The 18,247-nt window shown below is 41.7% G+C and overlaps 1 protein-coding gene across 1 annotated transcript in view; it reads left to right on the top strand.

Moving 5' to 3' along the window:
• Positions 1-18,247, top strand: part of PAPPA2 (pappalysin 2) — a 260,116-nt gene that overhangs the window by 205,776 nt on the left and 36,093 nt on the right. The window contains exons 17-20 of the mRNA XM_045811473.2: positions 487-655; positions 2,072-2,207; positions 4,157-4,266; positions 15,782-15,853. Of these exons, the coding sequence (XP_045667429.2) occupies positions 487-655; positions 2,072-2,207; positions 4,157-4,266; positions 15,782-15,853 (487 nt within the window). The remainder of the gene's footprint in view (positions 1-486; positions 656-2,071; positions 2,208-4,156; positions 4,267-15,781; positions 15,854-18,247) is intronic.

Genomic DNA, 18,247 nt, shown 5'->3' with positions numbered 1-18,247 from the left:
GGCCAATTAATAACGTTACTACGTTCTTCAAGTGTTTGAATAAAAGGAAGAGTCGTGTGTTTCTCACTTTAAATCGAAATCTAGACATGATTAAGCTTTCATTGTTTTTTTAGACATAATGCTATTGCACACCTAATAGACTACAATACAGTATGAACATTGATTTTTATAAGCACTGGAGACCCAAAAATTCATTTGACTCACTCTATTGTGATATCTCCCATTGTAGTGGTCTGGAATTGAAGCTGCAAAATCTCCAAGGTATGCCTATACCATGCAATAGCTGTTGCTGTCACTGCTAAGTGTACACTACTATTTTTACTTCCATGATCAGAAATTAGACTGGTGAGGTAGGACCTTTAGCTAACAAGAACCAACTGCTCCTGCCTATTTGCTAATCCTTATCCCATATTGCTGAGAATCCAGTCTTCTCCCATGACCTCCTTGAGGGAGTCTAATGGGCGATTTTGTTTTATGTCTCATCAGCAATTTCCTGAAGATACAGTGCCTGGAGGGTGGAATCTGGGAGCAAGGCAGCTGCGTCCCAGTGGTGTGTGAGCCCCCTTCTCCTGTCTTTGAAGGCATGTATGAATGTACCAATGGCTTTGAGCTCAACAGCCAGTGTATGCTCAACTGTAACCAGGAAAGTGGAAGGGTAAGATGACTTGAACTTGGTTTTGGATCAGGCTGTGCTCTAATCTTGATGACCAATTCAATAACGTTGACTAGAAATGATCTAAGTGAATCCCAGCAGGCAGGTCCTTACTAAGTTGGGATTCTAACCAGCAGGGTTGATATTATTTGATAGAAAATTCAGAAGATAACCACGTTTTTGGAATTGTTTCTCCTGCATTTAGAACTTCCTCTTGGATAAAAGGAAAAGCCTGATGGTTTGGGTATCTGGGTAAATGCCAAAAAATGCTGGGCTTTTGATTTGTCAATGTAATTTCCTCCCATGTATGGCCACTGACCTAACCTGGCTCTGAAAGCTGGTATCATATTTTTCAGTAGAACAGAGTCCTGAACAGAAACACAAATTTCTCAGCAAAGGCAAAGATGAAAGCACTATTTGACTACCATTCTCCCTAGGATTTTGGCACAAGACGTCTCAAACGAAAACCACAGTCTTATCGTGGTTATGTGATTAAAATCAATTTTAGTTTTGACTCCTTTCAAGTACCACTCACACACATGAGACAGGAAGTTAAGCAGACTTCCGGCAGAGATCAATGACCTTGACTGCTCTCCTGGCACATGTCTGTCTCAGTGTCCAGCACTCCAAGGTAAGCACTGCCGGACAGATGTGAAAAGAGTATGCCATGAAATGAGACTCCTGAGAAATCAAACACATCCGTTTGCACTGATTGTTTAAGGCCTCAAGGAGTTGGCCCTGGATGAAGGGAGAGTTATCTACAGTTCTAAAATCTTGCTTTCTTGGGTTTTGTGAGTTAGTGCTATTTTCTCTGTGATCTGCATATAGTATACTTTGTGATTATTGGGGGCATGGAGCCAAGAGTCACACAAACCAGCACACATATGGAGAAAGGGAATAAAACTTTGGTGAGATCAAAAGCAACTATGATGTGTCCATTCAGGCAGAAAGGCAAAAATACCTTCAGAAAAATTATGAATTGGTTTCACTGGATCACACTCCTCCTGAAAAAAAATCTGACATTTGCTACAAGCAGCGTTTATGTGATAGTATGGAAGAATCCATGCAAAACAACACCATCTGTGAAAAAAATTCCAAAAATATCTCCAAATATGTGGGCTACAGTTAACAGCTCACTGAATCCTTATATCCAAAGGAAAACACATTGTTAATAAATTTCATTAATGGCAAAATTGTTCATGGTTTCTTCACATCCAAACAGCAAAAAATTGTCTTGACTTTTCTTATGTTTTATTTTTATTTTTTGGTCAGTAACTACATGGTTTATTATTTCAATAGTATCTTTTAGTCCAGGTTCTAAAAGTTGGAGAACACTACCATTTCATCAGACCACTTTTTTCCCTGCTCTAAATGAAGTTAACAAAACAAGAATGGAAATGTTCACTTTTGATATTCTAGCGTCCCATCCTCTGCACTAAGGAGGGACTATGGACTGAGGAGTTCAAGTTGTGTGAGAACCTGCAGGGGGAGTGCCCACCACCCCCCTCGGAGCTGAATTTTGTGGAGTACAAGTGTGAACAGGGATACGGGATTGGTAAGTTTGGGAAGAGATGCTGAATTCTGCTCCCAAGTAATCCTTTTATTAGGCCTGGCTGGAGTTCGAGTCAGATCCATTGTTTTCCCTGAGGAGTAGATGGAAATGCAAGCTGACTTTTAGCTGGTTCAGTAAAAATAAAATTTATGGCAAACTCCTTTTTACCCTTCCACATGCGTGTAACATTGGTGTGGCTGCTGAGCTGTTTGCAGAGTGTCTGGTCATGTTCCCTACTCGCTGCAGACAGAAAGTGGATTTATTTGTGGCAGGAGTTGAGTTATAGTCCAAGAGGAAAGGTGGGAATGCATAGTCATACACCATGCATGTGCTGGGCCCCTTCTCCATTCCTTCTGCAGTTGTTACTGGAGCAGAGAGTTCCTGAAAGGAATGATTGCGTTGCTCTTCAGCCATTTTTTCTCTGCAGGGGTCCAGGCTCCAGAACCTATAGGCAACTTCTTAATCAAGTAATTGCAACTAAGGGTCTCTGTGGTCAGAGCTGATTTATAGTGATGTTGATTCAATTTTGCCCTGGCTGGACCTAAGCATCATAGAAAAGGATGCTATTTGTGGAAAACCTTGTAAGATTAACCCTGAGTTCTGAACTGCATAAGCAAGGAGTAATATTTTTTTAAGATTTTATTTATTTATTTATTTATTTATTTATTTATTTATTTATTTTAGAGAGAAAGAGAGAGAGAGGGCATGCACAGCAGAGGGAGGGGCAGAGGGAGAGGGAGAGGCAGAGAATATCAAGCAGACTCTACACCGAGTGAGGAGCCCAACATGGGGCTTGATCTCATGACCCCGAGATCATGACTCGAGCTAAAACAAAGAGTTGGATCTTAACCAGCTGACACCCAGGTGCCCCAACAAGGAGTAATTTTATGTCATTCTAACTGTATAATGCCAGTGGGCATATTTTGAATGAATGAGAAAGCTCATTAGTTTCAGAGATGGTTCTCTACCGTCTTTAGGTTGCTCTTTGCCCTGGGATTTCTCATGGCCAAGCATGGAGTTGTGGGGTGCTCAAATTGGACCTCTTGAATGGTGTTTCATGAGCAAAGTCTCATCTCCCCACTTTCTGATTTCTGCATTAAAATGTCATGCACTCACTTATATAGAGCTCTTGAGAGTCATGTTGCATTTTGAGTTATTTCACAAGTTTGCAAAAAACATAGACATAGAGACAGTGAGAGCTAAGAAGAAGCTTGGAGATGAACAAATCTATAGATGAGGAACCAGAGAACCCTGGGAGTGTGTCATCTTTGAATAGAGTTTTAGAAGACACTTGGGCCCCACATACAAGGGAACAGAGCAAGATTTTCCTTCAGGAGGCTAACACATGACCAAAGTCTCTGCTTCTAATTTCCTGTTGCTTCCTCTTTTAATCACATAGGTTTCCTGGCTGCCAGCATAATGATCTTCAGTGCAGCAACAGACATTATAAATGTGCCTTCATAATTTCTGGGCCATTTTTTCCCCAGCTAGTAAATTTCTTAGGTAGTAGCTGCTATAATTATAACCCTCATATAAACAGGAATAATGTTAAAGGTACTTAAAAGGCATTAGCCAGTGAGCTTAGTCTTTGGCTAGCCAGAGTCCTAGAGTGGGGTGTTGGGGGTCTGCAGGATCAGGAGTTAAACTTTTAATGGCTGGATCATGCAGGGATTCAAAGATTCCAGAGAAGGAGCTATATTGGACCAGGAAGAGGAGTGGGCATTTTGTCAAGGGGAGTTAACCTGGGGCAGTGGCTCTTTAGCAATGAGTGTAGAAGTATCCTCGTAGGTGCATAGTAGATGCATCTCAGCGCTGCCTGTAACCATGATAATGTGGTGACCCATAACACAGAAAGTAATTGCTCTTAAAAAGATCAAAGCTATTGATTCCAGGATGAATTAGACAGAGATCTAAGAAGTTCAAGTCTCTGCTGTAAATTTCTGTTCCTTCAGGTGCAGTGTGTTCCCCATCATGTGTAATTCCCCCTAGTGATCCTGTAATTCTGCCTGAGAACATCACTGCTGACACTCTGGAGCACTGGATGGAACCTGTCAAAGTCCAGGTGAGGAAAGGGACATTTTTTTATGTGCCGAGGATGTAAGACTACTGGGAAATTCTCAACTGACAGCATATTCCCTGGAGAATTTCCAAGGCTTTCAGAGCATCCTTAAAGCAAACAACCACATGGATCATTCCTAGAGAGAAGAATTAAAAATCAGGAAGAGAAAAGAGGAAACTTGAGAAAAAAGATGGCCCCTATCCAAAGGACAGTTTAAAAGATAATCTAGAAGGAGGACTTGGAGACATAAAGAATGGTAATTCAGGAAGGAAATGGAAAGAGAAGATGACTACTAATGAAAAATAGGACAGGAAAACTTAGGAGAAGCCAAAGAAATGAAAACAGTTGCAAGAAGGATGGAGAGGGAAAGATGGTTTGGAAAAGATGAAGACAAAACTAAAAACAGGGAAAGAAAAACCAAAGGGAGTAAGAGAGCTGCCTTTCCTGTCTCTATCCCCAGCCTTTCTGAACCCTGAGATCTTCTCCCAGGCCCCCCGGAATCCAGTCAGTTGTGGGCAGGACCCACTACATTGACAGCCTCTTCTCTGGACTCTCCTTTTGTTTGCATTCTCAGTTGAAACCCTGAGGACTGCCCTCTCCGCTTTCTCTCTCCCCTGGGCCTGGGAGAGGGGCACCTGCCCTCCTGTCTCTTCAGTGCCACTTCCAAACCATTCTCCCAGTCTCCTCTCTGGAATCCCCCACATTTGAATCTACTGCCAACAGAGCAAACCTCATCTTCTGTCATCTTCTGACCCTCAGGTCACCCCCTCCCCTTATTTCTTAAACACTTTAGATCCTGGGTCATGGTAGCATTAGCTGATACTGCTGCAGGACTCAGTCATTTCAATTTCCACACACTTGACACTTCTAAAACCTGGGTTCTCAGTTCCATGGCCTCCTTTCCTCCAGTGATTGTGTTTACATTTCTGACTTCATCCCTTGTATGCTTTCCTTGGCTTACTCTGTTCTTGCCCCTGTGGCTTCTTGGCTGATTCTTAGGCATGCCAGGCACACTCCCACCACCGTACCTTTGCTCTGTGGTTCCCTCTGCCTAGAATGCTCTTCTCCCAGGTTTTCTCATATCTTGCTCCTTGGCTTTCTTTAGAATTTTACTCAGATTTCTGGGGCCCTGACTGTTTATCTAAAATATTACCTCCCCTCAAACTTTCTGTCCCCCTTTCCCTTTTTTAATTTTTTCTCCTTAGGACTTACCATTACCAGGCATATTATATATTTTACTTATTTGTCTTATTTAGTATTCCTTTCTGCTGCTGGAATTAAAAGCCCACAGAAGGAATATTGTCTGTTCCATCCACTACTATATCCCCTGATCCTAGAACAGTGCTTACTAGGCAGAAAGTGCTCAATAAATATTTGAGAGGTAAATAATGAAAACAAGGAAGACAAGGCTATACAAGATATGGATGGAGAAGGTCTTGTGCTAAGTTAGTTATTTCTCCTTAGAGTGGGAAGGGTCAGGGTAACACAGAGCCTGGGAGCTTGGTTGCTTTATTACACTAACAAAGAAAATAATTGGAAGGCTGTTCTTATAGAGTCACCAAGAGATGGAGTCTGGAGATGTCGCACATTTCATTTGGAAACCATCCTCTGATTGCTTCTTTTTCCTCACAGGCTAATTGTGCTGTATTATCAGCAGGGATTTGTGTCAAAGCAGAAGGATCAGAAAAAACTACTCCAAGTACAATTCAGGAGTGGGGAATGGGGAGTAGCATACTTGTATTAATTCAGTCAGTTATTCATTGAACAAGCATTTGTTGGGACTTACTATGTGCCCTGGAAGTGGGCTAAGTGCTGGGAATATGGAGATGAGAAAATGATAGTCCTTCTATTTATGAGACTTATAATCTGGCCACGAAAACAGACATTTATAATAATGCAACACGGGAAGTGGTTTGGTTATGGTAGAAGTGCTGTGGGAACACCCAGGAGGAAACAACTAATTCTTCTGCTCAGGAGCTTCAAGAAGGATCAAAGGACCAGGAGGCTTTTCCTGTGGGTCATAAACTATGATCACGAGGAAAGTTCTAGAGGGGTAGGAATGGTAAGAAGTTCTCTGTGGCTGAAACCACGGTATGTATGGTGGTAAGGGAAAGGGAAAATGGGTACTGGAAGGATGAGATAGGGGAGAGGCAGGTGGGCGAGATCCCGCAGGGCAGGCCATGCCCCTCCTAGGACATAGAACCTAAGGAGGACACTGAGCAGGGCAGAGCAAACCAGGAGCCTGCAGGTTGGGGTGGGAAGGAGAAAGCCAGAGAAACACCTTGCCTGGTTCTCCCATCGCTGGTCTTTCTAGACTTTCTGTCCCACTTCCCATAGTTTGCTGTGAAGGTCTAGCTGGAATTACAGTGCCCAGAGGAAGAGCTCCAGAAAAGCTCCTGACTCCTGTTTCATGGAGTGCCAGATGGTCTAGACCTTTTCCTTCAGTCCCTTAAATTGAATTTCCCCTGGGAAAAGGCTTCTCTTTCTCCATTAGTAGCTGAAGGGGGAAAGGTTTAGGATATTTCAGACCCTTTTTTTCTTCTTGAGAAATAAACTGCTTAAGGAACTCTTTTGTACCCACTTCCCCATAAAGGCATCCAGTGGGGACAATTGGTGGATGTAGGGTTTGGGAGGCCAGAGTGCAGACCTTCCAGTGATTGGGGGTCTCCCACTTCTGCTTTCCAAGTGGAACATTCAAAGAAGAGCAGTTCAGTTGTCTCCATGAAGATAGCAGGGGTACCAATGACAGAGACATGATGGTTTCCAAACTAGAAAACAATATTCTCTATTTTCTGAAAGCCTCCTTTTTCTTAACTGCCCTTCAGGGGAGTCATTATTATTTATTTACCCTTATTCCATAGCTTTTTTTTTACATTTATATTCCTAGTGACTTTTCCAGTGCTGGGAACCTCGTAGGTGTCTTATAAACATTGGTTGAGTGAGCAAAGAAATTGTAGCACCATTTTCTACTTCGGAAGTAAATGTCTACTTCCTCATCAAACTGGGGCATGTCGGCAGCTTTGCGGGAGTATGTAATCATATCCTTGTTATTTTCAAGTTGCCTACCCCAGAGAGAAAATGCAGAATACTTTTTTCTCCTTAAGCCAAACACCAAGTGTTATTGTCTATATCATTGCATGTGTCATGACCATGGTCTAGTCAGTAAATCCAGGTTTTGAAACAGGTTATGCAGGCATGATTTTGAGGACAATAGCATCACAGAAATGTTGTAGACCTTAGAATCAAAAATGTATTTTTAAAAAAGCTGAGTTTTCACTCATAATCTCTGTTATGTATCAGGTGCATAATTTTAGAACATTTTAGTGTTCTGTGCCTCCATTTCCTCTTCTGTAAGGTAGACATGATACCTATTTCATAAGGTTAACCTGGGGATCAGATGAGAAACATGATAGAAATTAACTCTGTGCTTGATGAGGAACAATCTTTCTTGATTAGTTGCCATTCTTACTAGAAACAGGTTGCTTTTCCACACCTCTGCCCGCTCTTCCCATCTGCGATGATACTGTCCTCCTCTGCGACTTGGGGGCACCGCTATGCTGACCATAATTTGCATATTGTGAGGCATCATCACTCTAGCAGAGCTTTTGAGACTTGTGAAGTGAAGCAATTTTGAAGTAATTAGCTTCTTCTCATAATGTGGAGGAAGAATTGAGGTGACTCACAAAATGAGCCTCATACTTACCTTGTAAGAGTAATTCGTTCCTGAGAAAGATCCAAAGGTCAGAATTTTAGAAGTTGAATACATAATTGATAACATAACCCAAATCAAGATTCTTTATGCCAGAAGAAACCCAGTGTTAGTCCAGTAGTTAATGAGAATTAGCAGAGCATGTCCAAAGAAGCTGTCACCTCTGCATCTCTCAACAATTTCATAGATAGAATGAATTAAAGGAGCATTGCTTACAAAAAAAAACTTCCACGGATGCTTTGTTTTTAGGAAATCAAACTTTATGATCACAGAAAACAAGAGAAAGAAGTCAATGGAAGCAATGAGAATGGTGATGAGGTTATTCTTGTGTTCCCAGGTCCTCAGAGATAAGATTATGCACCAGCCATAGATGATTTCATGATGTCTGCTATTTTGTGGCACCCAGCAGCCCCTGAGCAACAGGAAATCTAAGCTTGTCCTCATAAATAAGAGGAAATGCCTTATAATCCAAAGCAGTTGTGTTAAATGAAACTCTTCATCGAGTAAAATCCTTATAACTTACCTTGATTTATCTTGGGGGTTGTTCCATATTGTACTCAATCTTAAATTGTGGTGTCCTTAAGAATCATTTGGGCAGTTCGTAGGAGGGACGGAGCTGGGTTCTACCCTTCAGAGAGGCTGGCGATGCCATGAAACGCACCCAGTCATTCCGCTGTAATGCTTTGAGAGACACTGGTATGACGAAATAAAATACTGGCAAAATAAATATTTTAAGTACAAGCATGTCTGTTTGGAGCCTGGCTCCTTTGTTTAGCAAATGGTGATCTCCTTATTTCGTGCAAATCCCTATGTCCCATACTTCAAATACCTTTAGATCTGGCAAGGCTACAGAGCAAATGAATTAAGTTGCATCATTTTCTCTAGTCTGCTTCCAATGACTTCATTCTTTGTAATAAAAATGATATCTTACAGTTGGATAACACTATTGATTTCAAAGTTGTGTATATATATACATACACATATATTTTTTATATATTTATAATTTCATTTTAATCTTATCACAAACCAATAAACTAGGAAAGCAGGATTTTATTAGCCTTGTTTTTACCAATAAAGCTGTTGTTGGATGATTTGTCCAAGCTTGCACAGCTAACAAGAAGCAGAGAGAAGTGCAATCAACCTGTCCGATCCCAAGTCCACCGTGATCTCCCCTGAATCGCCCTGTTCGCCAAAGTTGTTTCTTCCCCCTGCAGTGTGTATCGGATTAGTTTGCTCATCAAATAGAAAAGAAGCTACTCATCTCAACCATAAGAACCTCCTCATTCCTACACTTCTCTTCTTTCCTTCCTTCCCTAACAAAAATAATTTAGAGAGACAGGTTCCTATAATTCTACTTTTCTTTGTTGTGAGAGAGATTGTTTTTAAAGAACAATCAGGTATAGTTTTGAGATGCCCACAAAATTTATTTGCCTTCCTCTGGGGGTTCTGCTGGTTTTTATTCCTGCAAATGATACCTGACTTCTAGAATAATATACTTTCCATTAAAGGAAGAATTTCTGAGGACTTAGTAACCTGGGGTTTTGATGAAAAACAACTCGAAGTAGCAACTCACATATAGAAGAGGGGGTCCCCCTGGGTTCAAATACTTACCCCTCAGTTGCCCCTGTCTATTTATCAGCAAGGGTGAGGATAGTATTATCTATCTTGCAGGGCTGTTGTAAAAATCAAAAATAACAGTTCTGAAATGTCTTATACAGTCTAAAGTGAGTAAAAATGAAATTTCAGTTCATTTAGTACAAATGTTACCTTTGGAAGTTTCCTTCCTCTCTGAACAGGTATCACCAGTTATCTCTGTGAAAGAGAAAGCACCATTCTCTAAGTTCTATACTTTGTTTATTGGTGTGCGTGTGTGTGTGTGTGGACAGAAACATGTAGATCATTTGTTTCTTTTTTCTGTCCCTTTTAAAAATGGGCTGGAAAGGGAATTAATGACAATTCAGTGTTTCCTATTGGAACACTGACTAAAGAAGCAACTTCTAACAGCTTTGGTTGTGAGACTGAGAGTACGGATGAAAATGACTATTATTTCTAATGGCTCAAGGGCCTGCTGGCTGTGGCAGACAAGAGGTAAAGATCTGAAATGCTCAGATGGACTTGCTGGGCCTTTTGTTTTTGTGATGGTGCCTTCCTTCTTCATCTACACACAGAGATCTAGGCTTTTCTATGGTGATGACATCTGCAGAGAAATACCTGGCAGAAGGAGAGGACACCAAACAAAAGGGCTTCTTGGCAGTCAAATAAAGGCCTGCCAGTCAAGGTGACCGAGCAGTGGAATCTGGCAGCGGGGATGCAGGAGACAGCCAAATGCCCATTCAGTACCATTGCTCACACCCAGAAACAAGAGCTTTTGTGCCACAGCCTCCCACACCTCTCTGGCAGTGCCTAGACACCAATGGTCTGGGGATCCAAACTGAGGGTGTGGGACGAGCTCCCCTCAGACTTTTCCTGGGAACACTTTGTGCTTTTCTCATCCCCGTCTTTCCTCATCTTTATTTTCTTCTTCCCTTTTCTTCTTTTCTGCCATTCTGCCTCTCAACTGGAAGATTCTTGAGGGTAGGAATGATGTCTTATTTTCATCCCCAGGTCTCCTCAGCATATGACTCATTTGGTCCCTTGCTCAGAAGGGGTTGCCGTGTGAAACCAGAGCCCATAGAAGAGAGTAGCTCCTGCCTCCAGAGCTCTTTCCCAAGGCAAACCTTTTGATTTTTCCAAAAGCCTATGTAAGGTTGAATTTTATGACTGTCCTTAACCACTGTGTTGAGAGGGTGTTTTATTATATTTTGAGATTTACCACTTAAAATAGGAAAATTAACATTTTGACTTATGTTGGAAAGAAGTGGTCCTTCAAGAATCTGATTTCATGGGGAGATGATTTTTTTTATACATAATGTGGCAATTGTTTGCATGTAAATGAGTTTTCTAAATTATACTTGAAAGGGTTCTGTTCTGAAGTACGAAAGCATCCATCATAACATCTCATTTCCTCTATTAGTTTGCTTCATAACTTCATTTTTCACAGATGAACAATGCTTTTCTTTTCTTTTTTTAGTATATCACAATTAGGAATTAGTGAAGTCCAAACGAATGAGATTTTTCTGTGGCTCCACATGTGAGGTTTATTAGGTGCTCAACACTGCAGGGAATCCCTCCCTCGACTCCCCAGCTCTTCACTAGAATTGCTCAGTCAAAACAAATCTTGTAATTTCTGACTTTGTTTTCCCAAATTGGTCCCCAAAGGATTAATAATTCCTTAAGCAAAAACAAAGTGTTTCAAGAGGAAGAGAGAAGCAGGAAGAGAAAAAGAAGACAGTGCCCTCCAGGAGCCATAGTGTCCGACTAGCTGGTCTCACCCTCCCCGTCTGTCTTCTCATCTCCTCATCCTTGTCCTCATCCCTCAGAGTGTCCTCTTGATGGCCACAGTTGTGTAACAGCTCCAGTGACACTTGCCACACACACATCAGTGGGAGAACAAATCCCTCAGACATGAGTCATGAAAAAATCTTCTTTTTCATCAGTTTCAAGTATGGAAGTGTCTGCTTTTGGTTTGAGTAAGTCTCAAGGCATCGAGTCCAAGACAGTCTTGGAGGATGGGGGAAGAAGAACTGAAAAGCAAACTGCAGAGTAATGTGCTACTGTCCAAATAAATATGAAAAAACAATGCTGTATTCTATTTAGGGTTGCATACATATGTAGTAATAAGGAAATTGTCACAAACCTGGTCAACAGCAGAACTTTGTGGTCTGTTGTGATTAGCAGCCCATTCTGTCAAGTAACTCTTCCTGATTAAAAAAACAATTGAGCAATTCTGTGTTAGACCTTAATGTTGGCTAACCATCAGTCTTGTGACCTTTAGTGAGACATTTAACCAAGCAATAGACTTCAATTGCCTTATGACCTTCCCTTCCTCCCCTCCCTTTCTTCCCTCTCTCTCTCTCTCTCTCTGTGTGTGTCTCTTTCCCCCTTCCACCTTCCCTTTGTTCTTCCCTTTTTCCCTTTTACTTTTTAAAAGTTTTAAAATGGCCCAACCAAGAGGAAATCTTTAAACTGGTTTTCTCATGAATGTTTTTCTTTTGGAAAGTTCAAAACAAAGCTTTGTTCACAATCAATTCACCTGCAAAGTGGCTTGCTAATAGTATAATATCAATAGTTATAATCATATAAAAATGTATAGGAATAATGATTTAAAAATTCAGAATGATTTAAAAATTCAGAATTCCTCCCAGTAGGGAGGAAGGAAGGAGAATGAAGTTGGAGGGGTATGTATAGGGGACGTTAACTGAATCTCTAGTGATGTAAATTCTGGAAGCAGACACGTCAAATTGTTAAGATTTGATAAAGCTGGACAGAAGATATAAGGTGGTTCTTTCAGTCGTTTCCTATAGCCTTTCAAATGTAATATATACTATCATAATTTGTCAAAAATATTCCAGAAAATAAGAAAATCATAGTGAATTCTTAAAAGATAAATTGAGGCATATTAAAATTTTTAAGAGCCTATTTGAGCAAAAATCTGTTTGAGTCAGGCATCATCAAACCAGAGGTGTTTAGGAGTGCTCCACCAAGAGGAGCTCAGGAGAGACTCTATGGTAGAGAAAAATGGAAGGAAAGTAAGGAAATTATTGATTGGCTATAGCTTAAAACCTAGTTGACTCTTTGTGATTGGTTGTCCATAGTTTTCAGTTTCATAACCTTGAAGCATTTACAGGCTTAGATGCCGGTTTGCTTAAGTAGGGCCACCATGGATCAGAGCCAGCTCAGTCTAATGGCCTCCTTGTTGAATTTATTTAACTCCTCTCACCAGTAGCTAGCCCTTCTCACTGCTTTTCTTCCTGTTTCACTCCCCTCTTTCACCTCACCACCACAAACATGTCCATAAAATTTAGGGCCTGAAACACATTTGAAATTCTCCTCTGGTTTTGATCAGTAAGTATTAGTTCAATTAATGACATAAGCATATCTTTTCTTATGGGATGAATGTCGTTCAGAGGCCAGAAGATAGTGGAGAATCCTGGAGCTACAGCATCATATTTAGTGGTTGACAAATGCTTGTAAAACATCGTCTCTGAGTCACTGAAATAAGATATATGAGTGGGAGGCAGACCCTGTTCTCAAGGATTTTGCAGTCTAGGAAGACATATGACCGGGTACCAGAAGATACCAATAAGATTGCCATTTTATAGGGATTAAGGAAGGATGCCTTTGAATTAATTTCATGTCCGAATTACAGAACATTAAAGAATCATTGAGACGGTGTTCTGGATTCTACTGTCATGAATTTATTCTACAGAGAGAGCTGCCCCTGTGTAGAATGATTTATGCATAGCATTGTTTGTTGGAACAGAGACTGTGAATACCCTGAATATGCATCACGTGGGTCTGGTGACGTAAATGAGGGTTCGTACGTGCAATGAAATACTGCGCAGTCAATAGATGCAACACTCCAGATAACATAAAATGAACAGAACCCCAAGAAACACTGTGAAGTGAAATGAAGACAAGCAAGCAAACAACTGACCAAAGTACAAAATAAACTTATGGTATCCTGTAATTTGTATGCAGGAATAGTTTCATAAGTGTATGTATGCATATGCATAGACTATCTCTGCAATGATACAAAATACAGAAAATCAAATGGCGGAACTTGGGTGGTTGGGGGTCAGGAGTAGGAGGGAGATTCTGCACCCTTTATACCTTTTATATTCTGTGAACCTATATTACTGGTAATAAAATTATATAAAAATACAAAGATAGAAAACATCAGTTGGAGATGATAGGACAAAAGAGCAAAGAAACCGAATTGCAAGTAAAGATAGACTCTTTTCCTTTCTTTCTTTCCCTCCCTTGCAGTATAGCCTTAGAATTTCTAAAGTGTTAACAAACCCACATGCCTACATTTACGAAAGAGGTAGATGGCGTGGAAGGTTTAGAGGGCAGAAGAGAGGCTGGTACATTCTAGAAGTTCTGGAGAGTTCTGGCCAGAGACATCATGTGAGGGTGCCAGGCTAAATATACCCTTATGTGGAAGAATTGACCTCTTGAAGGTCAGCAACTCGATTTGTGGATCTTCAGACCCCTCTTGTGACTGGGGAGTCTGGCTCATAGTACGAGAAGCCTGTATACGTTTGAATGTCTGACTGATAAGGACTGGGAATGGGGATCCTTAGGGAATGTGGTGCCAGGAGAAGGAATAAGATTGCTATGTATTTACATCTCAAGGGTAAAACTTCCTATTTTATGCTATTACCGTTATTTGGTGACAATGAAGGATAAAACATTGATATTTTAAATAAGTCAGGACCATTGCTAGCTAAATAGAGTTCCACTGATACCAGTTTTAAAACATAAATAAGAATCCTTCCCAGGTAGCAGAGCCATTGTTTATATGCAAATGGTCTGCTTAAATGGCTTTTAGTGCAGAATAGTCCGTTTTTAGTAGTATGACCATCCCCATTGTGTTTACCTTATATGTTTGTATAATCTTGTATAGATTTGCTAATCCTTTTTTTTCCCAGTGCAGTGAAAACTTAAAACCAATTCACTTTCTATGGTATTACAATGTGGAATTTTGAATATCAGAATTTGTTAGGATATATGGTATTTATCTCCTCTTTAAGGAAGCGGCAAAAGAGGAGTTTTAGTTTATAGTAGTACAACTCCAGGAAAACCTTGCAGACTCCCATTCTCATAACTATGAGGTGTATATTAATATGCCTACATATTAATATATGCAAATGTCTCCAATCTGATTATCGCAGTGTTAGCATTCTAGAATGTATAATTTCCAGTTACTGGAAGTGCTATCTTGTGTAAAGCTCGTATCTGACAGTGTATTATTTTTCTTCTGATTGCACTGTATCCTAGCGCACTGAATTAAAATGTGCGTATGAAAGTCTACAAATGGCTGGGTTGATAGCAGGCTATGGAGAGGCTCTCCTTTTCTCCCTGAAGCGTCCTGTGGGACTTTCTCTTTTCCTGAAGTGTATCTTTTGAAATTTTAAAATGCAAAAATTAAAAGGAAAAAGTCAGTGAAAATGGGTTGTAATTATTATTCAACAAAGAGTAAATGTTTGTTTAAATGCACATCTGGAAGTGGCCATTGGGACAGACGGTCACCAGTGTTTAATATGAACGTGGTTTTGCTCTCTCCAGCTTGATGCAGGTGCCGTTTTGAGCCCCAGTGGTGTCACATTAGCCCTATTTGTCCAATGCATAGACCTTCTTTTATTTCCCACGAGGAAGGGATAAATGTGCTAACAAGAGCTGCAGATTGCGCAATGTATCCTCCGGTCCTTGCTTGGCACTCACATCTTATCGTCTAGGATTCTTGAGATCCGTTTTTAGTTCAAGACTCTTCCTGTGAAGCTATATTTCTCAGCCCTTAAAAATCCACAGTGTTTCCTGGTCAACCCAGACAGCTCACAATTTCTTGTAATGTTATTGAAAATTTCAAAACAAATGGAAACCATCTTATGCCTAGAACCAAATTAAAGTCATTACAACATTGAGGATGCTTTCTAAAATTACACCTACCCCTCTTGGAAATTTTGATACCTCGGAGGGTTGGTGAAGGAGGGTGAAGAGGGTAGGCGTTCCACCTCGGCTCCGGCTGGCAGGGTTAGCACTTCCGCAGGAAAGACTAGCCGGGCTCGGCCCTTTCAATGCGGCACAGCCAGGGTCTCCCTCCTCAGGTAATGGCGTTCGGCTAGTAGGGGGAGCTCAGGATTTGCCCCTTCTCTTACTGACCAGGGCTCTCTGTTTTTGTTTTCTGTTCTTTCATCTTCCCCGCAGAGCATCGTGTGCACTGGGCGGCGGCAATGGCACCCAGACCCCATCCTCATCCACTGCATTCAGTCGTGTGAGGTAAGCTGCCCCCCCCCCAAACCCAGAGTTCTCCAGTCTGCTTCACTCACAGGGAGTTGAATCTTTCTAATTCAAGATCTCGTGCCTATGCCCTTTGTTTCATCTCGTAAATTTAGCTCTCCAATCCCCAAATTACACATATTAGGATTTCTTTTTCTTTTCTTCTTCTTCCTTTTTTTTCTTTTTCTTTTTTTAAGCAAAATCTCCAGGGTCTCATTTTAAATGACCTAATAAAAATAAGTGAAAAGCAAATCAGAATTTTTTATGGTTTTAGGATTCTGTAACTGGACCTTCCTTGCACTTAGTTAGACCAGGGCTTTGTGGACTGATGGCCTACAGACAGGTTTATTTGGCCAGCACCGTGTCTGAAAGCAATTTTATTTTGGTTGCCAGTATTTAGAAATTGGGCTTTCACATAAAATTTGTACATGTATATATAACATCGCACATACACGTACACACATACTCCCGATAAAAATCAACATGAAGCACTTTGTGCAGATTTGTCTCTTGAAAAACAAGACTATCTGGCAACGATGGCAACGATTAGCTGACTCTGAGTAACAGCTACAACCCCAAAAGGGCAGCTGCTCTCTGGGTCAGCAAGATGCTCCCCGCTCCCTGTGGCTTCTTACCTAGTGGGCATCTCTCATTGACATCAACTGCCTGGGTCACACAGCGTCCATGTTCTCAGACTCTGAGGTAGACCTCTAATCCACCGTTGATTAATTCGAACCAGACCTTTACTTCCTCAGGGAATCGTATGTACTTCTTCGCACAGGGATTCCCTTCTAGTAGGGGATTTAGCACTCTGTGAATTCCTTAGCTAGATTAACAGGAGTTATTGTGAAGAAGAGTCAAGAATGAGGCCCAGCCTTACTGAGGGAGAGTGACCCAGGAATCCTGACATGGGGGAGGGGGCACACACACACACACACATACACACACACACACACACACACACACACACACACACACAATTTAAACCCTCTCGCCCTGGGGATAGCCCCTCAGTCACAATCGGTTTTGCCATCCAAATCTCTCACTGCAAGTAATTAAGCCACTTAGTGGTGACACTTGGGTAATTCTGGCTGCTCCTTGTGTGCTAGCGAGAGCTGTTGCACTGCCACTGATTTCCAGCACCCTCCCCCCAACACACACCCAACCCACATGCTTGTCAGTCCCTGAGTTCTTCTGTATCCCTGTTTCTCTTTATCTAATTCTGGGAAACTGGGATCTACATGAGGCCAAAGAGGGGGAAAGGGTGGGGTTTGAGACAAAGAGAAAACTGGGTGGGGGAAATGACACCAATAAAATAGCATTCTGAGAGTCCATCAGGAAAAATGCTAGCATGGAGTATGCTTTGTTACAGCATGGGCCAACAAAACAGCTCATCTTCTGCCATCATTAGAAAAACAGATGGCAGTGGGGTGGGGAGGAGGGGCGGTGACTCATCCCCCTGGGCAGGGGGTAGAAAGAGGGGAGAGGAGGCCAGGGAAGGAGGGAGATAAACAGACAGAGGACTCAGAACTGGGAAGAGATCAAAGGGATCCTGAGAATTCCCTTCTGCTGCTTCTATGCGTGATGGCAAGAGGGAGGGTGGGTGACAGGGCTTGGAGCTGGCTTCCGTGTTTCCCAGAAGGTTACAACACAGAGCTTTCCCCATGTGTCCTCCCCTCCTCACTGAACCCCCAGCACGTCCTCTGGATCCCTTAACCAGAGCTTCCTAGGCTTTTATTCAGTCCCTTTGTTGATGTGACAAGGAAAAACCCCACTCCCTTTTCTGACGCCCCTGCCCAACCGCTGCCATGCGCGGCTGAGCCTTGAGCACCTGCCGGCTGCTGGTACCCCTGCTCCAGTGGTTCTCAAGGTGTGTCCCATGGACTAGCACAACAGGCATCTCCCGGGAACCTGTTAGAAATACACATTCTCAGGCCTCATCCCTGACCTATTGAATCAGAGACTCTGGGTGTGGGGCCCAGCAAATGTGTTTTTAACAAGGCCTCCAGGTGCTTCTGAAGACCACCGAAATTTGAAATTTGAGAGCTGCTGCCCTGGCCACTATGGGAGCAGACAAAAAGGTTCCCAGCCTGTGGAACCCCAAATTGAACCTTTTTTGGGCCAGGAGTCATTCTAGCCAACATTAATTCCATCCTGATTATTCTACAGTATTTCCTGAGACTCTCTGGGTAGGACGATATTTGAAAGGACAAGAGTTGCTTCTAATCTCTCAGCAGAGGCTAGAAGGAAAAAAACCAAAACAAAACATATAAGGAGTGGAAGGAAGAAGCAAAAAAAAAAAAAAAAAAAAAAAAGGAGCATCAATACACACCAGAAAGGAAAGGAATTAGACAGGGGAGGAGAAAGAGAAGCAACTCTGAAGATATAGTAAGT

Source organism: Ursus americanus, chromosome 2 (assembly GCF_024610735.1).
Source record: "Ursus americanus isolate L20-20 chromosome 2, mUrsAme1.1.p, whole genome shotgun sequence".
NCBI classification, from domain to species: domain Eukaryota; kingdom Metazoa; phylum Chordata; class Mammalia; order Carnivora; family Ursidae; genus Ursus; species Ursus americanus.
This window is presented reverse-complemented; position numbering and strand designations above follow the sequence as displayed.